The sequence below is a fragment of the Bombus terrestris genome, chromosome 15 (assembly GCF_910591885.1).
Source record: "Bombus terrestris chromosome 15, iyBomTerr1.2, whole genome shotgun sequence".
In the NCBI taxonomy this organism is placed as follows: domain Eukaryota; kingdom Metazoa; phylum Arthropoda; class Insecta; order Hymenoptera; family Apidae; genus Bombus; species Bombus terrestris.
In genome coordinates, this window is record NC_063283.1 from 10,186,076 (window position 1) to 10,210,574 (window position 24,499).

Here is a 24,499-nt window from a genome sequence, read left to right on the forward strand (position 1 = left end):
CTTGGATATATCTACTCAAGTAAACGTTGGAAAAATACTAATGTCTGTTACAGTGCAACAGCTGCCAGAAGCCACTGATCTATCCGCACCAGCGGCTCAATTTCTACTCGGACTACAGCCGCGTATTCGCGTGTCCGCATTGCCGAGCCGTGGACGCCCACTTCGTAAAACCGCTCTCAATCTGCTTCACCCGCGAGCAGTTTCAGCTTTATAGCCAGTGGCCGTAACCATTAGGGAACTTAGCTAACCGGCGTCGAAGCATCGCGACTGACCCGTGTCCCCTCTTCTTCGATCCATTGATCTCCCTGCTCCGGGCGACTTTACTCTAGATCATCCCCCCACCCCACGCTTATCAGATCGTTTTAATTCTTTTCTGTAAACGATTATCATCCACCTGAAGAAGATAACGACGACGAAGAAGAAAAGAAGAAGAAGAAGGAGAAGAAGACGAAAAATGCGAGAAGAAAGCAACAGGAGCGTGAAAAATCTCAGGCTCGGCACTTCGCTTTTTCTACGCTCTTTTATTCATTTTTCTCGGCAAGAACGAGTTTTCTTTTCTGTTTTTACAAGAAACGATCAATTTTTAGTTTTTCATTCGAGCGTTCCGATTTTCGGGAACATTGCCGATGTGTTTCCAGTTATCAATCGAGCGAGTCAAGAAAATGATTTTCTCTTATGTTACGTACGAACGTGTCAAGATCTTGCCGAAATGTCGATTAACCTGAGATCGAGAGTGTAAAGCGGACGTGTAAGGTCATTACCGACGAGTTCCCGTAGCAGTGATAACGTTTAAGGTTCTTTTCTTTCTCAATGTCGATATAGTAGGGTTTATCTATGTTAATTCAATGCGAGGGACGAGGGAATCCGTGTACTTGGGCCACAACGACTAGTTCATCCCATCGATCGACATGGGTACCAACGCATCTCGACGGCGTATCGATCGATTCGGCGGAGTTTCAACTCTTGGCGAAAATTCGAGCCAAGGGGATTATCGTCAGTATTATTGGTAAGATTAATTAACAAATCCCAGAACTGGAGTACGTTTCTGGTGGAATTGATCTTTAAGTTAGCAAAAGTTTGCGTAGGAATCCACGTTTAGTAAAACGCGCGTGAATTTCCTTCATTTTCCTTTTCTTTCGTTCGTCTTTACGTGTCTTTACATGATTCTTCGTGTTCTATTGGCAGAGATACGATTAGTCGAATTTAAATGCGAGTCAAATATCATAGCGAATAGAATAGGCGTATGTATAAAGGAAATTAGCCGTTCGAGGAAATCTTGTTAGCTTTAGGAAAGTCGAACAATTAGGTTTAAAATGGTCGAACGAGATCGATACGTCGTCGATTGTCGTCAGTTACCGCGTTTCGAATCCAGCAGCGATTTTTTTATAAGAATCGTCCCTCGTATCCCATAGTTGAATTGCGTTAGCTGAAGGGATAGAAGAAGAAAACGAAGAAATAAAAATTACGAATTGCAGATAAGTATAGATCGAGATACGCAGAACGCTAAAAAGAAAAAGAAAAAAAAAATGATCTATCTTTCCTGTATATTACGTAGGTATGTATAAGAAACAAACATAAAAAAGAAAAAAAATAAGAAAAAAAGAAAAAAGAAGAAAATGGTCACTTCGAAACGAAAAGGGGGAGAGATAATGAACTATCGTTTGTTACTTAGATAATCGAGAACGTTGTTTTTTTTACATTTTATTAGTTTATACGTTTATGGCGGCCATGTTGATTTTGTTTAAGGATCTACGACTCATTCGATGGGTTTTCACGTTGAACGGCCGGGCGCCCAGCGATCTTCCGCCCTCGAGACCATTCTCTCTCCCTAAATTTCGATCCTTTAACTTCATCCTTATATATTTCGCTCCCTTTTTCGATAACTCGAAACGTACGACTGGTTTACCACAGATGAAAACAGAGCCTCGTTTACTCTCCTCGATCCCCTAATACTTTTCCCTCCTTCTTTCGTTTCAATTTCACAACGTTGGAAATACTCCCGAAGGGTGGTCGAAAGCCATGGGCGCCCAAAGTAGCCAGTGTAAATACGTAATTAAGTGGGAGAGAACGAGAGGGAGAGAGAAAAAAAGAGAAGAACGAACCATATGCAGGTTCGTTCGTGAAAGCCTGTGAAAGAATGGTACAGAACGTAAGCGAGAAAGGACGAAGCGTCTGTAAGAGAGAGAGAAAGAGAGAGAGAATACGAGAATGGATGACAGCGTGAAAGAAGGGAGCGAAGAAAAAAAAAGAAGAAATAAAATCTTCGTTTTTCTGGCGATGCTGGTCGTTGCTGTCCATCAATAGCGGCCGTCCCACAAACAGAAGACCGCCCACCGTTTTCCCAAGGTAGTATAGTCGATCGTGTACCTTCTTTACGTTATTTCAATTTAAAAGTATACTTAATCCATTCGTACGCCGGGAAGTATATTTAGGAGATTTCTATATTGTCCCGTACAGGTTTTTAGCGAGGACCCCGTGAACCCCGTTGCCTGACGCCTTTCACGAACCATTTTCTCGTCTTCGTTGCTCGATCTCGCCACGAGATTCTTTTCTCTTCGTCTGATAGCGCGAGAATATATACGAAGAAGGAGAAAAAGAAGGAGAAGGTTGTTTCGTCTTTTACGTGCTTTTCTTTCACTTTTCTTCGTTCGTTCGAGAAATGTTCGAGGCTGTTATGGTGGCGGGCTTCATTTAACCGAGCACACACTATACGACGATTTAATCTATGAGAATATCAGCGAGTGAGAGTAAGACGTGGGATCAGAGAGAACGAACTAGAAGGGAGAGAAAGGGGTGCACAAATTGCTGAAAACGTTTTCTGTGTACGAGTGGAAGGGGCGAGAAAGAACGAGAGACATAGAGGGATTAAAAAGGGAAAAAGTAAAAAAGAAAAAAGGAAAAAAAAGAGGAGAATGGAATAAGAATATTTGTACAAGAGGACGCGCTAGTTCTCTGAATGCACACGTGTATTCGGGGATGAAAAGAAGTACGTTATGTCCGCGTAGAACACTTCTTTTTTGGGTAGCCGAATACGACGAGCCGAAGAGTGCGTTATCATCACCGTCGTCCGATTTTGCCACGCGACGAAACCGCGTTTCTCGTTCAGTTTTCTTCGTTTCCTTTTTATCGTTCGCTTTTGTCGTGTCGCAAGCAAGCCTCTTTGCTTCTAAGCAGTCGAGAGACACAGACAAACATACACAGATGGGAACGAAGAGAGGAGAAGATGGAGTTGTTAGAGGATCGTCTCTCGTTACGTTTTTCTCAGAGTGCCAAATAGCGGGAAGAAAGATTGTGAGAGAATGGAAGGGAAATAGGAAAACAAGTAACTGCGAGTCTGTGAATCTTTCCCATAGATGTTTTTCGGTTGTTCGAAACCCGATTTTCTTAGCTTCCTCGCTTTTCATCTGGTTATCAAGGGTGTTGTACCCCTTTCAACAACTTTCGTTTATAAGTCGCAGGATATTTGCTAATTTTAAGCAATTCTGATAAAGTAAATTTGGTGTAAAATCTAAATAGAAAAAATAATATAATTTATAGCTTTCCGTGTAAAACACACGGACTACACACATCGACAACGTATCAACTTCATCTTGTAATGGAGGATTTTTTTTTAGAAACAAGCCGCAGGTAATCGTGGCGAATTAAGTTTTGGAAACTTTAGTTCCAATTTTTTAAATGTTAGTCACGTTTGGATCGGTAATTATAACGGTTCCTAAAGAAGAATTTCTTTTTTGTATTATTCGAAACGAATTAAAATTTCATAATTCAGTAATTTGATTAGAAAATACTCCGAATGATTTCGAATCAATCGATGCTTTCTTAATAAATCCTAGACGAATAAGAACAAATTTTAGATAGCAAGTTCAAGTATCTTCTTTATACATTCGTTTGTAAAAATAAAATATTTTTTCGTAAATCTTTTGCCCGAAAGTTCTTCGTTCATTTGCGTTTATTCTGTGATTTCATCACGCATTCTACGAATATATCAAATATTCCGTGACTTATAAGCACCGATATGCGCATGTAAAAGCTACATCGAAGCATAGCCCAAACACATATAGAAATTTCGTGCTCGATTTTAGCAATTAGAAATAATCTCGGAGCTGTGGTGGTTGATATATTCGTTTTTATTACTTCTTTGTTCATACCCAGTGATTCTAGACGTATAACTAAATAACAAAATGCTACACGTGTGTGCGATTCGTTCCTCGTTTCGGTTCAAACGCGAGAAGCTCGCGTCATGCTCGCGTGTGCGACTATTCTACGCGCACACGTTCTAGGAACTTTCTGTTCCTACGTGTTTCCCGCGCGCGTCTTTCGAGCGTGGAAGGCGCGAAACGAAAGAAATATGAAACTTCTCTTCGCGCCACGAAGCGCGCGAGCGCGCCTACTTTTTGTACTCCCTACCGTTTTCAATTTTCGCTACGTGGTTCGCGTCGTTGAACACCATAGGTGCCCTGCGATACGTATATCGGGAGATTCATCGGCTCACTTTTAGTTCCTATCGCGACTCGATCGACGGAGGAACGAAGGAAACAGTGGTGGAATTCCTCTTCGCGAGAAGCCTATCGCAACGCAGTCCATTCGATCGATCGTCGTCTTCGAGATTTCATCGAGATCGCAGAATCGACCGAATTCTCTTTTCTCTTGGTTCATGATGAATTTTTAAAAATGTCGAACCGAGAATCATAGTAACGTAGGTCAAGATTCCACCTTATGCTTTTGTTTCTTTTTATACTTACGAAACGAATAAAAAGTTCTATAGTAATTCAATTATTTGACGAGATAATACACTCAGTACCTATGTATGGGTATTGAAAACAAAATGGTGAAATGTGTAAGTTTGTCGAAAATTATTTGTGTTACTATTTTTAAATGTGTCATTCCTTTAGTTTCGTAATTAATTCAATCGATATTTTACATCCTTATGACGATGTAGTTTCATGACTCGAGAAACATATAATGAACTTTTTACAACGATAAACGCAGAACGTTGTTTTATGAAAACTAGCAAATGCAGTGATACAGCATTATGATTCTCAACTTTAGATACGCAGATCCATAGGCGAAGAACATAATTAAAGTAAACTAACCTCGATATTCAACAAACTGAGTAACTCGCTATCTAATGATAAAGTAGTAGTCGACACAACTAATTGGCTTCGATATGTTATCACGTGGAACTAATTTAAAAGAAACGTATTCTACCGCTTTTATACGATTCGTACGAATTATTGGAAGAAACAAACGCTACGAACTCACGTTCGAAATAATGTGATTCGATTCGTGATCTATCTCGTTCAATTACACGCGATCTCTGAAAGAAAATCGGCATCGATCGATCGGGGAAAGGACCGCGACATTCAAGGCACCTGATTCGATTTGTAAAAAAGATTTCGTCAGTTTCGACGCGTCGATGTACCTATATCTAGAATGTTTAAGGGAAGAAACTGCATCGAGGAATCGTAGCAAGCAATTTGGAGAAAATATTCTACAACTTGCAGCAGGAGGAAGAACGATAAATGGAGAAAAGGAACGGACGGTAGTAAGAGCGCAATTAGTTTCTCTATGGTGCGTCGACGCATAATGACGCACTCGCTCTGTAGTTGCTTAAGGCTAAACATTAAAGCTAGGCTAAACCTTTTTTATTCCCCGAGTAAAAGTCGCTGTAACGATTTTCTACTTTCGCACGATGCTCGATGACGCTCGTCGACGAACGGAGGGCGGTTTCAGGTAGGGAGGAAACGACGCACGTTCGCGACGATCGCCTTCTCCTCGACTACACGAAACTACACGCAATTTTTCTCCCGTTGACGAATCTACCTCGATCCACGCGACCCCGGGAGCAGAGAATTCTTTGGTCGTGCCAGGAACTTGTTTCTTTCTCTCGCGGCTAGCCGATGCAATAATCGTTGGAAGATCGAGGAAAGAAAATCCGGTTGCCTGCTGATGAAGCGTTCTTTGCCGCAACGATTCGAATCTTCCCCCGCGATCCGTTCGTACAGCGACGTCCATCGAGCGAACAATTTTCTATGTCGGTGTTTTTAAAGAAAGAGTACGACAAGTGAAACAGAGAAACGTGTCCATGAACACGGTCGAGACTATTCGAAACGAAAGATCATCCACAAAGGTGTTTCAAAGTGTGGAGAAAGAAGAAACGTTTTTCGCTCGTGTTCACGGGTTTCTCTGAGTCTTGTCGATTGTCGTAATCGTGTCCGTGGATTCTTCTAATGATAATTAATCGAATAGCACATCTATATGGCACGTTGAGGGGATGGGATTAAGGGTTGTATGTGGTTGGGGAATTATACACAACAAAGGGGGGAGGGGGGGGCTAACAATGAAGCAAACGCGAGAAAAGAAATTCTTTTTGTGAAGGTCTCGAGGATGGGAATTAAAGGAGAGAGGTTATGAATGGTTGAACTATGAATAGAGTTTAGCATATAGTCATTATGAAGGGTAAGAGGTGATGTAACGAAGGAGGAGAGGTTTTGAAATCATCGATAAATATGTAAGTTTATTGGAAAACGACGGTTTTCAGATTCTAGTTAAGAGAACTTTCTTCGTTTCGCCCGTCGGCCGGCCAGCCGGTCGACGCCCAAAGAGATATCCTTGAATTTCGTTGAATATTTTAGAGACTCGGCTCTAACTCGGTTATCGCTCGACGCTCGATGCCGCGAATTCTTCTTCTCGATCGTTTCAAACAGCGGAATTAAGAAGATCGTTGTATCGTCTTTTATCGAACAGAGAAACCGAAGAAGAACGAATTTTCCGCGAGAAGGAAAAGAAGAGAAACGCGAAAGAAACGGAAGGCGAAGAGAAATCGTATTGTCGAGCGATCGAGAATCGTTCTAGTGATAGGCTACTGTGTCGTATTTGTGGATGCTCGACAGAGGAATGGAAGAAAGAATGATGGTGAGAAAGAAACGAGAAGAAAAAAGAATTTTATCCTGCAATTTATATATCGGTTGTTCTTCGAGACGTTCTTTTTCACGCGGACATTCACGCGATTTAAAATAATCTAATAAGAAGATGAAGTATATATATATATATTATATATGAAAATAAATATGAAATATTATATATGAATTCTACGTTTAAGAATCGGTTTTTTGTCTCTTAGTGTGTAAGGTTCTCTTTACAGCTGTGCTAGACAACTATAGGTATACATAAACGATGATATATTATATATACATAAACGACATTACACTACGGTAACAGAATTCACGCATATTAAATGTATAAAGAAGCAGAATAAACGCGGTACGAGGTCTGCGTGCGGGAATCGCTCGTACGAGGCGCTCGTACGGCTCTCCTTAGGAATATAAAGAAAAATAAACACGTCATGTATATCTATTTAGTGATTAAACTACGTACAACGTTTCATATGGAAACGAGAGGTGGACGCGTGAAACGATCGTGTGGCGATTTACCAAATACGTACGATGATCCTTCGTTTTTCTCTTCCTTTCTCTGTTTTTTAATCTTCTCGGTGTACTTTCAAACGAGACGACAGGAAAAATACGAAGTACGAGAGACAATAAGAGTACCTCTGTAATCGTCCATGGTTCGGCTGAAGGAGAATTAATAAAAAAAGAAAAAGAAATAATATACAAATTCTAAAACATGAAATAATAAACTAAGAAGTAGATGAGAGAAACGAAAACAATTGAAAGTTCTGAGAAAGATGAAACGTCGCGATATTTAATCGAAATTAAAGAGAATCACATAGGGGAACAACGTGCGTTTTTCATAGGAGAAAATCGTCGCACGATCTTTCACTGTAGTCGATTTTTTTTACGTCTGTGACATACACGCACTCACTCACACATACACGCACACACGTGCATACATAGGTATACTGGAACGAATATGCGCGCCGCGCGAATCAACACGACACACCTAATATATATACAAGGACAGCAGATATACCAACGCATAAATACACGTACATACACATTTATACAAATGTACACAGGTGATGTTCTTTCAGTAGTCGCAATTATAAATCGCCGAGCCGCGTGGATCGTGATCAGAAACGCGTTCGAGCTTTTCTTACAGCGCCTCCTCGTTAACGTTTCATCGAGCACACACCGGCTCGCTCGTTAGTCCATTTTTAATTTCATTCCCCTTTCTGCCGACGCGACGTCGAGAGTCCTTCCGTGCGATCACCTTTTTTTTTTTAATCCGTCGAGATATTTTCGATTCCTTGAAATCTCTACGTTTCACACTCCCGTTCTCCGTTTAAACGGGCAACCAATTAATTGACGTTTCGTTGCAACTGTTAGTGGTCCGCGCGAAAGTCCTTTTAATTTAAAAATTTTATTTTTTAACATCGATGGATACGAGTTGCTTTTAAGTTAGGAAGGCGTATTTTGCGAAGTCGTACGGAAGACACAAGGGGTAGAAAGGGGTGCACGCGAAATGGTGATATTTTTTTGTGATCGATACAAGAAATCGACGCCCTCCAGCGTCGAGTCGCGGTTAAATAGAACGCTCGATTTATTGTACCGAACGATTGGAATAAAACAGTGAACGACCATCCATCGACACATCTGTGAATACTTTTTTCCAATCGTTTAAAGATCGTAGCCGTATTGCTTTAGTTTTTTTCCGAGCAGATTTCATTTAATTTTCGCTTCTGCATAGAATAATATGTAGGTCTACAACAAGATATACTACTCCTTTGATTTATTCCTCGACTCATCGTACGACGTCCGTTTCCCCGGCGTTAATGATCGCTTGTAGTCGAGTACAATTTATCGCTATCGCATCGTAGGTTTCTTAGAGATATTTTTAATTAGTTTCCAATCACAGAGACGAACAAACGACGCGGCAGCTGTCGCGCGAATTTCAAGCTCGTTCAGCATCTCGAATCTGTACGGTGATTGATTTTTCTTTACTTTGCCGCTCCGTTCGCGAACGACAGATCGATGAGTCCATTGTGCAGAGAATAACACGATTCTCCTTTCTATCTTATTTTTTCTGGAGATTTTCGTTTGGCGATCCTGTTGTCCATTGAGCCGAACGCGCCACGGCTCGATCGTGATTGTTCGACGTTTAGGTACCATTTAACACGCGTTTCTAAATTAGGTTCCATCGACTATGAACATTCGTCTGACGTCTAGTTTTAGTCGCGAGAGTCGCGGGTACGTCTCTGAGGGTTTTTCTTCGAAATTGATCGAAGTAAGGCGGCGAGATTCATAAAAAAACTACGGATACCTTAATTACCTCAAGTTATTAATTAAATTATTAGAATGCGCGTTGTGTATCGTCCATCGGGTTGTAAAAGATGTTGGTCAAAGTTTGATCGACGTGCCCGCGGGGTCGAGCGTTTTTCTCGTTTTCCAGCCCGGTTATTTTCAGGCGCAAAGACGTGGAAAGAACGAGGGTATGAATGGGAGCAGAACGAATGAGAGCGAAAGACGTTAGAGCGATTCGATGCACGACGAGAATGCAGTGTGAGAGAGGATTGAACATTAAATAGAGAGATGAAGAGAATAAAAGAAAACTGAAAAGAGGAGAAAAAAAAGAAGCATTTAACCGAATCGCGCCACTTGTCTATCGACAGAACGCGACCTTATCGAAAGACGTACAAAGTGAGAAAGATGGAGAGGAAAAAAAGATAATATTAACGCGAACGTGGAACCGGAAGGGCGTCGTTCCATGATCCGGGGAAAACGAATCGAGACGAGAAAGACAAGCAAGGAAGACGCGATTGGTTATACATAATCCTCCCCCTGTGGAAAAAATCCTTTCGGTTTCGCGTGTGTCGAGCCCCGATTAAGTTTGACAGATTATAAATCTCACTCCCTCCCTTTTTGCAAACGCTGATTCAGAGGCCACTGTTTTTTCCACGCCCAACACGATGATGAAAAGAGAACGATGAGCGAGAGTGAAAGAAAGAAAGAGAGAGAGAGAGAGAGCGAGAGAAAGAGAGAGAGAGAAAGAGAGCGCGCGTATTAGGGAAAATGAAGATAAAAAAAGATTGATTATGCCATGGAGATCTCCTGTAATTGATGCGTGTAATTTAAAATGTACATTGCCCAAAAATATGGTGTTGTTATAATACTGAAACGTGTTACGGACGACGAAGAAATTTTATCGAGTGCGCTACTGGAGAGCGATTTTGTTTTTTCTCGCGGACGGCGTTTATGTTGACCCTGTTCTTCGCGCCTTGTCTCTCGACGCGATTATAATAATCCTACCGTTGATCCTTACAAAAAAAAAAAAGAAAATTAAAAAAAGAGAAAAAAAGCGAGAAAGAAAGAAAGTTTATTATTAGGAAAAGTAGAAAGAAGAGAGGATTAAAAAAAAAAAAGAATGTGGGAAGACAGAGAGGAGAAATCGAAAGATGAAAAGAGGAAGATTTTTTTACTTCTCGAGAGATTACACGACGTACCTACTTGAAACAACCCACACACCCCCTCTTTCGTCCAGTGACGGACGTGTCCCAGCGAAAAGAATTCTTTGGCGCGTTTTTTAGAGAAAGATTTTTATATCGAGAGGTTGATCGGGAGGCAAGGCCGACGATCGCCGACCACGCAAATAATACACACACCGGCTGTCTTTCACACTCTAAGAAAGAACCGGGCTCCCAGCGAATCGAGCGGGATCTACGATTTTTCACGGTGAACTGACGGAATATGTCATACGGTGGTGGAAGCGTGTATATCGGGTGCCAAATCACGTTGAACGGGTTGCTGTTGGAAATATCAATTTTCGAAGCATTTGCGAACAACTTCTTGAACCTACAGTCCAAATTTGCTCAACCACAAAAAGGAAATACGTATATCGAGCATTGTCTTCTTTGGCCCTGTAACGAATATATATATATATATCGTGAAGGTAATTTCTCAAGAAGCTGGTGTTTCCCCTCTGTAGACGAATCTCGGAAGGAGCTCGGAAAGACCTGAAAGTTCACTAATCCTGGGAGCCCGGCCATTATCGAGTCGATTGGAGATAGGTTGGCTAAGGTACAAATGTACATAGGAACATAATGTTGTTATTTAACCTATAACACCTGCTTCTCGTTTGCTTCCTCTTGTTTTAAAATTAAAAGAAAAGAAAAAGAGATCATATAAACTATAACTTTGAAAAAATGATCAAAGGTATCGACATATTGTACAATATACCTTTTACATGAAGAGAACGAAATAAAATAAAAATAAAGGAAATAATTAAAAAGCTTAAAAATTCAGAGGACAGAGGTTTCGACATTTCGCGGTTTCTTCTAAGAACGAGATGGAGCAAACGAATGAAAACGCAAAACAGAAAAAAGAGAGACAGAAAGAGAGAGAGAGAGAGAAAGGTGGATATGCAAATCGATATAGCGGATGGAGGATCGATGAGTTAATCGACGTGTAGCTGGATAGACAATTGGTTCACGGCTCTTCGCGTTTCACCTTCGTTCTGTTCGTTCGAATCGTCGTTGGTCCTCCCAGTTTCCATTTATTCCCTTTCACCCGTGTTTTCGTTTCGTTTCAGCTACCGCGCGCGGATGGCCCGGTTTTTACGAGCCGTGATCCAATAGATCGCAAGGAGAGAGCAAGAGAGTGAATGAGTCTCGTTATGGTGGGAATGAAAGCAACGAAAAATTCCATAGAGAAGAGAGAACGAAAGAACACAGAAAATACATATACACGTACAGATACATAAACTCGTACACGGCTTCTATTACTCGTCGCGAACGACGGTTCAATTTTCGCTTCGTTTTCGTTTTCCATTCTCTGCGTTATGGCGTCTTCATCTAGATTCTCTCGATTCAGGACTAGTGACTGGCGTTCAATTTTTACCCTCGTGCCACCGTTCCGCGCTAATGTCCCCCTCGAGTGTCTTCTGGAAGCTCGATGTATTTAAAAAGGGAGAAAATCTTCGAATACAAACTCTTCCATCGAGAATGAGATTTCTTTGAAATCCACGACTCCAAGAGTCTACAACGGTTCTTGTATTCTATTACACGGATACAACGACGCAAGGATGTTCTCGCTTTTTTTTTGATAGTTTGCTTTTCACCAATGGACACTCGAGGAACGAGACGAAGGTGCGGAAAATCACGAGCAAGAAAGATGAAGAGATATTTGGATGAAGCAAGATAATGGATACGCGCATGCAACGATCGTAATTAAGCTTTCACAGTGGAGACGCGTAATTAATCGTTAGTTGGTAGGCCGCCCCGAAGTATCGAAACCCGTTTACAGGCAATTTCCTCAAGGGGTAAACCAATGTGTCTGAATGGCGTGTGGATGTGCTATAATCACCTACTACTCCCTTCCCCTACGTACATTTAATCGCGTTTTAATCTGTGTGTGTATACATATAGTCTTACGTATATACATGTATGTAATCGTGTGTATCACTAATTCCCTTGTTAGTAATACTTTCTTCTGCCGTGTCTCTAAGTATAGTTCTCTCGGCAGAGTTCTTCGCACCAACGTAGAGAAATACTCTGAAAATTCTGTCCTCAATCATGAGCGATGTTTTCGATGATAATTCGTGATTTGTTCTTAATCGTAGAACCGTAGAATCGCAATAAAGTAGCAGAGTCGAGGCGGAGAGAATAAATATCGAAGAGAACATCGCTTTTTCTTCAAATCGGCAATTGAAGATTTTAAGCGTGAAGCTGACACGAGCGACAATTTTCAGAGTAACACGAAGCACCAAGCGTAAGCTTGCACGTGTGTATTTGTAATACGGTTTTTCCAGCGTATACGTCACGACACCTTGCGTGTGTAAGACTGCGACATACATTTTGCACTCGGTTGTAAGAAGAAGAGAGAGAAAGAGAGGCGACAGTGCGGAAATATCACCGTGGAATATCGACACCAATTCAGCGACGTGTATTTTTTGTTTCCTTTCAGTCGTTCCGTTTTTATGCGCGCGGATAGTCGCGTGGATCCGAAGAGCGAGCTCGTTTCATAGGATACTCGGCGTTTTTCTATCGGTCATTGAGGAAAGTCATTTAAAAGAATACGACGATGGACAGAAAAAAAGAGAGAAGCGAGAGAGCGGAGAGTCTTCCGCGTGAAAACGATAAGCAATCTCCTTTTTTTATATCGGTGAGAAAAAATTGTAATAATTACCATAATCTACGTGTCGTGTTTAGGATAGTCTTTTTTATACGTATTTCGAAACGAAACAAGAATCGTCGAATCGAATAATCGATAAATAACATCACGTGTGATCGAGGATCTCGTAACGATTTTTGGTTAGAGTGAATCGTAATTCGAAGTTGGGGCATTTTTATTCGGCTGTGTTTATTATGCGGGGGGTTAAGAAAAGGAAATTCTGAGAGAAAAGTAAAAAAGAAAAAAAAAATGAAACGAAAAAACTTCGCGTAGTATTCGGATAAGGCTTTCGAAATTTAGATGAATAATTTTTGTACCCTATTTTTTTAAGCGATCGCCGAGGCGATCAGGAAACGAGATCGGGCAAAAAGGGTCGTACGTTCTTTAAAACGCGCTAGGATTTATAGCTCGTGTTAAGTTTAGTTTAAGCGTATAACCGCGTCGCGTAACATAAATTAGTAGCTGTTGACAAGAGGAGAAAGAAAAAGATACGAATGAAAGGAAGATTGGAAACTTGACAAGGAGGGAGGAAAAAAGATAAACATCTTCTTAAAAAGAAGTTAAAAGACACGCCACAGGAAATAAGAAGAAGAAGACGAGAAAGATGCTTTCGAGATCTTTTGAGAAAAACTTTGATCGAGGTGTTCGCCTCTGTTTAGTCCTTTCACAAGTGCGATCGAACTTTTCAATTCGTCCGCGTGAGGAGGAGGAGGTTCCCTTTGAAACGGAAAAGGGAGGCGAAGAGGAGAAACGACCATCGAATTCGCGTATTTCTTCAAGAAATTAGAAACAGTTAACACGCTTATGCTCCTCGAGTCGAATAACTCACCGAATTCATTCTGAAATTGAACGAAGCATAATACGAAAACAAGCACAATGCGTATTTAGTGGCAAGAAAAAGAGAGAGAAAGAGAGAGTGAGGGAGAAAGAAGAATGAAGTTGAACGAATTCTGTGGAAAAACGAGTACCAATCGCGAAGCCCGCGTTTTCTTCTAGTTGTATAATTCTTCTAACGCGTGTTTAGCTTGTACTAATTAATTCGTTAATTAATGTCGATTGTAAAGTAACGGGAAGGCCGGAAGGAGGGGAGTGACCGATCGGAGGGCATATAGAAAGGAATGGAAAAACGGATCTAAAATCAGGAAAAAGGAAGTATGGCGAAAGAGGAAAAAATGTTAAAAAAAAACGAGTAATAAGGAATCATAGTAAAACACAAGCATTCGTGTGCATTGCGAAAGCAACAAAATAATCAATGCTGGTAGTGCGGACCAAACGGGACAACTGACAGAGGGTGCTTCAAAGCAAGGATAACGAAGAGGAAAGAAAGTGAAGGAGAAAAGGGATAAAATGGGACGAAGACTTGTCGAGGCATGGGAAATTGAGGAAATTGAGAAGAGGAGGGAAAGAAAGAGAGATGCGAGATTCGTAAAATTGCCGCTCCATCGGAAATCAATCATTCGTAGTGGTTAAAAAAAGAAAACATTTTTTCACGAAGCGTGTGTTTCTCTCGAGCAATTTTCACGAAAATATTCTAACGAGTCGTTTCAATTTAATCCTGTTGCCTCTACTGTCCTCTTTCTTTCGTCGCTAAACTTTTTTATGCTATCGACATATTCAAGTATCGAGTGAGGATTTCGATTTTTAAACGAGGTGAAATGACTGGAGAGAAAAAGACGCTTCGGAGATCCATGATTGGCTACGTGGTATTCGAAAGCGATACACCATTCTTAACGTTTAAGGCTTGTACGAAATTCTTCTATCGGACTCAGTGCGTTTGTCTGTCAGGGTAAGCTCGCTGTCTCGTTGACGGGAATATTTCTGTATCGATGTACGTGAAATGTATAAGGAAGAGTGCGGTCATGCGTCGTACGAAACTTCTACCTCGAGAGATTAGGATGTCTCGCGTATTAAGATCTTTCTGGTATTCGTCGTTTCTTTTAAACGTTTGTTATTTTTAATTTTTTTGTTAAATTCAATCGTCAGACTCTTTGGAATAGATCGCTTTTTATTTATAATGTGCTTAAGACGGTGATAAACGATGAAGCAGTGCCGAAAGAATCTATCGCGGTTTGTTTCTTTCTTTTACTTTCTCGTTAAGGAGAAGAATGGAATAAAGAACGTTAACAGTTTCTAGTATTCATAAACGAGAAATTTGATCGAATTGTTGGTTTAAATACGATAAATGGTCGGATATATAAGAAAGAAAGATGAAATTTACGCGAGATTTTCCCAAGGAAATCTTCAACGAAGGAAGAAGCAATCGTAACGACGTTTCGATCGATTATCCATCGAACTAACGCGCGTTCGATATATAATGCAATATATACATGCAGTTAATTGTATTAAGACATACGTAACTATAATCGCTATTTGCTGTTTCGATCGTAGAGGTTAGACGAGATATCCCACCTCCTTGCATCGCACGCGCAACCTTCGCGAAGATGATAATCCTTTCTCGAGGAGGAAGAGAAAAGCCCAGGCGCTTCTAAGCGGCGAGACTCGTGTATACATAACTCGTAGGTTACCCTTTGCTCGTAGTAATTAAATACTCGATCGAAGCTATTCCCCATTTCTTCGTGTAGCTTGCGAATAGCTGAAAAACGTCGGCGCGTTCACGTCGCGATAAATCAATCAGCGATGAAAAGAGAAAGAAAGATCCTGTAAATCGTCCGATCGATCGTTGCTTGGAATTAAAGAACGAGTCGAAGCGATTTAATCGAGCGGAAAGATTTTATTCTTGAAAGGAGCAGTGAAAGACGAGAACGACTTGAATGCGCCGCCGTGGTGATCAGCGATCTCGAATGAGTGGTGAATGAGTGTGAAAAACGAAAGGATCTTAACCCATCGGTGAATTTGCAGCCCGCCAAGAATAAAATACAAAGGGGAAAAATGGTATACACTGGCTCACGAAAGTCTTTGATCATTCATCGCAAAACCTTTTACGTCTATATTGCGTGTGTTATACACAACATTTTAAAATTTCATTGCTATTGTTGCGACGATATTGGCAAAGTTCGAGACCAATTTGAACAATGTATATAGAAATTACGAGATATTTATTACAAACGTATGTTTCGTGGAAAATTAGTATTCGAATTCTTTCGTGTACCTGTGTATATGTAGAAAGCTCCGTTGACGAAATCGTATTCCGGAAGCCCTTGTCCGAACGAATTCTCGTTGGCCAACAGACCAACGCTATAGCTTTCCTTTCCGTTCCACCGCGTTCTACACCTTTTTTTCGACACGGAAGAATAAAGAGGGAGAAAGAGAGGAGAAAGAAAAGATATAGAGACGATGGCGAGCGAAAGAGTGAAGGGAAACGAAATCCGATGCCGGTTGGTCGCCGACCACGAGGAGAAACATCGACTCGAGCCACTTTGTGTAAAACGCTCCCTCTGGTTCAAGAGTGACGATCATTGCATTACAAATGAAGAACGCCGGAGAAAGAGACACGAGTCGCAAGGACGGAAGCTGTGAGCCGGAAAACAGAAGGGACATATAACGTTATTTTGAATCGTTGCTTCGAGGAGCATTCGTCCATCCTTCCTCGACACTATTTAATTTAATTGGCAGACGTCTCGAGTGCTGTGCAAATGGAGGAAAAAAGAGAAATAAAAGAGAAAAGGAAGAGCCTGGACTCGCGAGCAGAGGGAACAAAGACTAGCTGTTTTCCTTTTTATCGCGAAGAACGGAAACGGAGAAGCGAAAAAAGGGATTCGTCCGTTTATACGGCAGGACAATGAATAAAAGAATATGCTGGTCCGCGATTGTGAGCTTTAATTGAACGCCACGTTCTTGCAATGATGGTCCTCGTACTTCGTGGTCGGCTGTGGCAATGGAGGAGCGTTTCGTTTGGTCGACCTGGCTGTCTCCCGCTCAATGAATTCGCAGCTAATTTACCGATATTCGAGCGGTTTGAAGTGGATATCGACGAGTTGAAAAATCTGGTAGAGCTACCGCGTCGATCGATAATCGTTTATCGATGAGAGGATTCACAGTGAAAATTGCTCGGAATTCGATGGCGAGAGACAAAGTCCGAGGTCTTCTCTATACCTCCCCTATGAGAGTACAAATTTTTCTAACAAAAATAATTATATTCGAGCGACGAATGGAATATTGACGCAAGGAAGCAGCAACAAGGAAGATGACGCGAGACAGAAGAGAAACGAGTGACCGTCAGATTGATCGTAGATTAGTATAAATGAGAATTTGCGTGTGTGAGTTTACAAGAAAGGGCGGAGGAAATCGGTATGCTTGCTCGAGTGAAAAATAATACGGTGTGAGAGAGCGAAAGAAACGTGAGAATGCGTAACGAGAAAAGGAAAAAGTAATGTTAAGAGGAAGAGAGTAAACGTTTAACGATGTTTTCCCCTGGTGGTATGAGTATATTACGACGATCTAAAATTAACAAATGATCTATTATATTATATGGTGTATGTACCGTATACTTATCTAGAGTTAGGTCTCATTTCAAACGTGTTACGTATTAAACGAGGTACGATACGTATAACATATATTATTGTATACACTTAACGAGCATACGCATACCTGTACGTTAACGATCTAGACTGCCATTAGCACTTAAGGCGCGGCTTCGCCCGATTTATCTCGATTTAACCCGAATTCTCTCAGGTATGGCGTCCCAGGGATTGCTCGTTACGCGCGCCATGGGAACCGAATTTCTTCCAACTTGCATACGGCGATCTATTCGAAACCAAAGACTGCAAAATGATCCAAAATATCAGAAATTGTTCGACCTATAACGTTTTATCGAAACCGATGTATCAAACCGCGAGGACATTAGAATACTGAGAAATTGGGATTTCCCTCACACAATTCAAACTTGAAGAAGAATCCCACGACGATGTCCCGAGGCGAAGTAAAAAGTCTAGCGACGATGCTCTCGAAAAAGCGAGCAGAGAGGTCAAGCGGCTGGAAATATCGAAAACTTGAACCCAACTCGAAGGTTTCCAGGGCCAACGTAATTCTCAATCCCTGCGACGTACGAAGCAAGTTTCGAACGTCTTCGTCCCCCACGGTTTGGGAAACGAAAAAAAGAAAGATAGAAAGCTTTCTAAAAGAAAAAACAGGCAACACAACCACGGGGGAAGAGATACGATGGTAGCCGGTTTCGCGAAATTCTCTCGAAACGATCTACCAGGCTAGTGTCTTAAGTGAGATTGGTACATGGTAATGTCGCCGCGGATAGAAGGAAGGACAGTGTGCATCGAAACGACAGGATAGTCTATAGTCGTGTGTATAGGAAAAGCAAGCTTCGAGGATGACGAACTCGATAATCGTAGCTAGAATTCGGTGTGTCTATTTGCATGCAGCTCCGCTCCGTAGAGATATAAAAACACGAACGTTTCCGATTTTTAATCTTGCTCTATCTATTCGGAGAAGAACGCTCTGTTCTCTATATGTGAGTGTTTTTCTATAGGTGTGTCTCCTTTTCGCCTGCTCGGGGCGTATTATTCTCACGAGAGTCTGTAAATAGTTCTTAATTACACACGTAATCGTACGAACTTTAACAATATACGATTAATCAACAAGCAAACAACACATATACACGTAAATTCATGCACCAGTTGTTTATATACGCATCAGTCAACGCCTACTTTACTGACCGACAATTTTTAACCAATTGCGATTCCCTTTTCACACCGATATACAGTTGCAGAATCACGAGTAACCCCTGCGACTTGCTCGGTCGTATTTTCTACCAATTTAGCAATAAAACGAATGGAAACAAAAGAAACAAACGTGGACATGTAGTTTGTCTTTCGAGAAAATTCTCGCTGTATCGAGGAAGCAGAGCGATAAGCTGTCTGGCCTGATCAAACTCCGAAAACGCAAAATTTTTCGTATAATTGTCTTCGTTGAAGCAGCAAGATAGTCGACGATGTGAATGTGTACTCTTGCTGCATTTTATTTCGACGAAATCGCGGCTCTTGGTTGAATAAAATGAGAAACACGAAGGATGCTTTGATCACAATGTGGCAAATAAACTCTAACCTCGTGAGCGGGCACGAAGACTCGAGGGACAGCTTGCGGTGGTCCACGCTCCCAACTGCCGACCAATAAGACTCGAGAAACATAATTGTTCCAGCCTTCGATTTTTATGACGCATTTCGCCGCGTTTTTTCGACGCGCTTTTTATATCTCCGATTTATCAGACTGATCTTTAGTAGATGAACTAAATAATCGTAGAAAAATATGTCGAAGGGCAGGTCGTTTGGATCAAGAATCGTGTGGAAGTAAAATTACAGAATTCTAATAATACTTCGTAATTTTATATAACGATGAAAATATGCTTGCTCGACTGACGATGTATTTATTAATTAAAGAGAAACAAAATTACGACGAAGGAAATTGACGAATTGCGGCGAACAACGTTGGCCCGACCACTCCATATCCGAACGTTCAAGAATTCCTTGATAGTTCGAATATCCGTAAGAATTTACTCGAGAGTCGGGCAGACGGTCGACGTCGCGGGTAAAGAGACTACGTATACACTCGTATATGAAATATATTTTTGATAAAAATCTATTCAAAAGTGCTCTAAAAAACAACCAAAAAAAAGGGAGGGAGAAGAAAAGAATAGAATAACAAAGGAGAATTTCGATGGTAGAAGATAGGAACGGTAGAAGTAGAAGCGTAGTGGTAGAAAATATGGCAGAAATAGATATAATTAGCATTAGGAGTCGCGTCGTCTGTCGAGCATAATATCCCGAAGAGGGAAATTTGTGAAATTTTCTATACAAAGAAATTGGAACTTCGATTGGAACACTTTGCGCGCAACGTTCTTGATCGACGATCACTTCGTGTAAATCCAGTTCGATATATATTCTGTCTAAAAAGTCGACTGAGCTTTCGATAAAGGGAATATTCAGGTATTAACTTTACTACACGTGGTATCCACGTTGGCAATTTTTCGGAAAAGCACCGGTACACAACGCTAAAACCAGCAGATAGAAACTTCTTTAGGCTCGAGATCTTGGAAAAATTTTCAACGTGTTTTTTCTTTTGTTTGCTCCTGGTATCGATCTCATTGAGAGTTCAGGTAGCAGCACTAATGGAACTTCCGCTTTGAATCCTATTCAGATACATATTTTCTAGATAAACACTTAAGATAGACAACTTCCACGAATAATGGAATTTGCAACGAATCCTATTTATCTATATTCAGCAATATTTATCCTTATTACAGTCCAATTACCCCTTTTACCTCGATACAGAGGAATTTATAACAAACGATTTTACCACAACATTCTTTGATACTGATATTAATCGCATCGTAATTTCAACTTATTCGGAATTGAATTTCTCAGAAGATAAACTGATTGACTACACCTTTAATAAATTCATCAACTTTATCAAGTGCTACTTTAAAAAAAGAGAGAAAAAAAGCAACACTGTACTATCTTTCATTATTTTACTTGATACAACAGAGTAAATTCTAAAATAATTTTTAAAAAGTATTTGCGACGTAAAAGTCCACGAACTCTTATGATGTTGGTCGATCAGTATAGCTTCTGAATGACTCGATTAACGAAATGTTTCACTAAATAATTAGCAATTAAAACACACCGGAGGGTGTCGTAAAATCATCTTTACCGATCTCGACAGCTTCATAGTAGTTGCAAATGGTCATAGTCTGTCAATGTTTCGATCAATTCACTATCGACAATTGTGAGAATGCTCTGTTCTCATTCACCGCGAATATTCGACGGTTATCGCACAACATCCGGATAACAGTGATCGTTATCCTGCCTGTGAAACACGTACTTTCATTTTCACAGCGATGAACATCCGTCGATTGCGGTGAAGACGAGAAAAAGAAATAGCAAAGAAAAGCGTGAAATAAAAGGAGAGCAAAACAAAGCGGTATATGTTAGAAAGAGAGAAAACTATTATGTAGCGTACACAGTGAAAAACGTACACACCATGCATAACCGGCGACGGTTTCCGGGGCGCTTCGAGAGCCTCGGCCGTCTCTCTCAGCCGAGACACAACCCTATTATTATCATTCTATCGTTAGAGTATAAGAGTTGATATTTAAGAATTCGTATTGTAATAATTGTATGCGAACTATATTTGTTTGGTTGGCTTGAGGGCGAGAGTCTAACTCGGGTGTTATTAGATACTACGCTGTACCTTTAGCTGGCGGGCGATCGGTGACCGGTTACTAGATATTTCGAACTTTTACTATCTTTGGAAGAAAAACGATGATTTTCCATCTCGCGAAACAACAACAAACAACGATTTCTGCATTACTTGTATTTTAAAAGGATTTCCATCTTTTTTTGTAAATTTTATAAATTTTGTAAAGAAATTTGCAGCTTATTTGATTTAAATTTTGATTCGAACAAAAAATGATTTCTATGTTACTTTGAGGGTGGAAATAAACACTTTGCATAAGGGAAATTATGCTCAAGAAACAGTAGTTTCTATCGTCTACGTATGTACATTTATATCAGTGTATTAATATATACTTATACTTTATAATATTTTCAAGTGTGATATCTTCTCAGAAAGAATCGTCCAAGTGACTACTTGAAAAAGCAAAATTACGAGAAAACCTTCGAGCCGCACTGCATATTTGTTTGCTTGGTTGTACAACGTTTGATTTCTTTCGAAGAATAGAACATACAGAAATATGTTCGAATACAAAATTCATGCTTAATAATTGTATGCATCGGTTACGTTAACCAAAAAATTTGTTATTTCGGATGCAAAAGATTAAACTTTAAATAAAGAAATTTTACATTTACAGAGAAATTATGTTCAACTAACCTTGTGTAATTAACAAATATCGCGAGACCAATCGTCGTATCAGGGACGATTAAGATCTTCGTCTATGAAGCGTGTAAAGCTCAGCTGGTGTAACGGAATATGGCGTGAAATATCGATGACGAGTATCGAATCGTAGCTGGAAACTTGTAAAGGGGACGAACGTGCTCTCGACGTGACGCGAAAAAAGGGTTCTCGAGAGGAATTGCTTCGTCGATAGTGCATTCTCGACGCTGGGCGTTGGAATCGTTCGCGAAGAATTCGCTCGCGATTAAAGAAACGGGAAAGGGTCGTGTAAAACCGAGGGATTAAGAAAGCAACAGCCACGGTCGAACACGATTCACATTACTGAAAACCGTCGAGGATACGTTCTCTCCAACAGGAAGAGGGCGAACGGGTTGATCTACAGCGGTTGAATATCGTGGGTCGTCGAGTGAGAATGAAAAGAAAAGAGAAAAGATTGTATGAAAGAAAAAGGAAACGAATCAAACCGGTGCGCCCGCCAGCGATTTCGAGGGGGAAGATAGACGCACGAAGAAGCGGAAAGTAACGAAGGATGATTTACGGTTGAAAAAGATATATTATCGATAAACTGTGTCGATCGAGAGGTAGTGCTTAACACGTGTTAGGGTCGTTTCTTCGAGAAAGAGAGGAAGAGTAAACCGGGAGAGAATCGTTTAAAATGACAAAAATATACAAAATAGAATAAAAGAAGAGAAGTAACGTGAGAATGTGAGGGAGGGAGCGGGGTGCGGAGGAGATTACAAATTCGAGAATAAAAAGTGTCGTGAGGAACTTAAGCGTATCGGGGACGTACAAAATAAAATATAAGCGAAGGCCTATTGGATGCGTTGAATGGTTGGAACGTGCAGTAACGGCGGGGAGAGAGGTTTCTCGAAGAAACGACTCGCCTTTAGTCTTTTAATATTTTACTCGAGGACGTTGCCGACGGTTAGACTGGCCATTGACCCGAATTTTCAGGGATAGATCGAGGGTCAAGGTCACCAGAGAGAGAGAGAGAGAGAGAGAAAGTGAGAGAGAGAGAGAGAGAGAGAGAGAGAAAGTGAGAGAGAGAGAGAGAGGAAAGGAACCTCCCTTAACTTTTAATACCGTCGTCATCGTCACGCTAAATACGAGTTCGCGTTAATTAATCGATGCTCTTAAACAGAGCGGAGGACACGGTCAATATGGTCCTGGCAGTTTTATTTTCGGGCTTACGCGTTGTTCGTCTCGCGTTTCATCCCCTTCGTGGTTCGATCGAACATTGGGATATTGCTTTTCCTTTCTTCTTTCCCTTCCAACCTTTTCGTATTCTTTTCTTCTCCCCTCTCCTGTCTGTCCTTATATTATTATTATTATTTCTCTCCTTCTAACGTATGCGTACATTGTATTTTCGATCGACGAGTCACGAAGGGGTGGAAACCAGCGAGAGGGACGTCGACGAAGTACGCTCTAAACGAGTGCGTTCGTAAGCATTAAGACAAAACGCATCGCGGAATTACGCCGCGCGCGCGCCTAGGTTTAATGGAAATAAGTAAACGGAAAGCAAAATGTCGAAGGAATAAGAAACGTGAGAGTGAGAGAGTATTATGAGGGATGCGCGAGAGGAGAGAAGCGAGAAATATTAAAGCGATGAGATTATGGGTTATGCGAGACGCGAAGAGAACAGAATAAAAGGAAATTATCGCGAAACGGCAATTTATTAGAAAAAGAAACAAAGCGTTTTAGAAAGAAAAGGAGAAGACAGAAGCACACATAAAATAAAATAAAAAAAAAAAAAAAAACACACTGGTGGTGAGACGCGACAATTTGTAATTATTAACCAGAATTTGGGTGAGAACAGACAAACAAAGGAAGAAGATGAGAAAAAAATGACGGAGAAAAGAAGAAATATTAATTAGCGTGTGTGGATCGAGCTTTATACCGCTTTTATATGTTTAGTAATGAAATACCTTACATTAAAGAGTAAATGAACAAAAAAAAATAATAATAATGATAATGATAATGGTAATACAACAGGAAAAAAACCTATGCAAACCTACTATGTAATTGACTATTCTCTATATGCGAAATACATATACATAATATATATATATATAAATAAATATAGATATATATATTATTATAATGATTATATATATTATTATGATTATTACGCTAAGAGAATACGAGTATGAATGATTTTAAGGAAAGTATACATATTATATTAATAAACATTTTTTAATGCCATTATCCTAAAGATAATGGTGAAATGAAGCGAAATGAAAAAAAAAGAAAAAAAATTCATTGAAATCTCTCGTGTTGCATTATTTTTCTGTTCCATCACATCCACTTTAATTCCAATCTCCGATATTTCCAATTCTCTCTTCACGAATCCTAACGTGTCATCTTACGCGTTAATTTCGATCCTGAAAGTCTATTTCTCTGTCTTTGAATCTTAAGCCAACATGTTATCGACATTTTCGACGGGTGTGAATTCGATCCACCTTGTACTCTTCTCAACTGGTTCGTCTAACCTTAGCAAGAGCAGTAGCAGCAGCAGCAGCAGCAGCAGCAGCAGCAGCAGCAGTAGCAGCAGCGGCAGTGGAGCGAGACAGGAAGAGGGATGGAGGAATATCGCGACAAGCAACCGACGGCCA

The 24,499-nt window shown here is 40.5% G+C and overlaps 1 protein-coding gene across 2 annotated transcripts in view; it reads left to right on the forward strand.

Moving 5' to 3' along the window:
• LOC100644701 (headcase protein) overlaps positions 1-23,644 on the forward strand; it is a 169,482-nt gene extending 145,838 nt beyond the window's left edge. For both annotated transcript variants that reach the window (XM_003401524.4, XM_020866984.2), the window contains exon 5: positions 54-23,644. In XM_003401524.4, the coding sequence (XP_003401572.1) occupies positions 54-227 (174 nt within the window). In that variant the 3' untranslated portion in view covers positions 228-23,644. The remainder of the gene's footprint in view (positions 1-53) is intronic.
• The last annotated feature ends 855 nt before the right edge of the window (positions 23,645-24,499 follow it).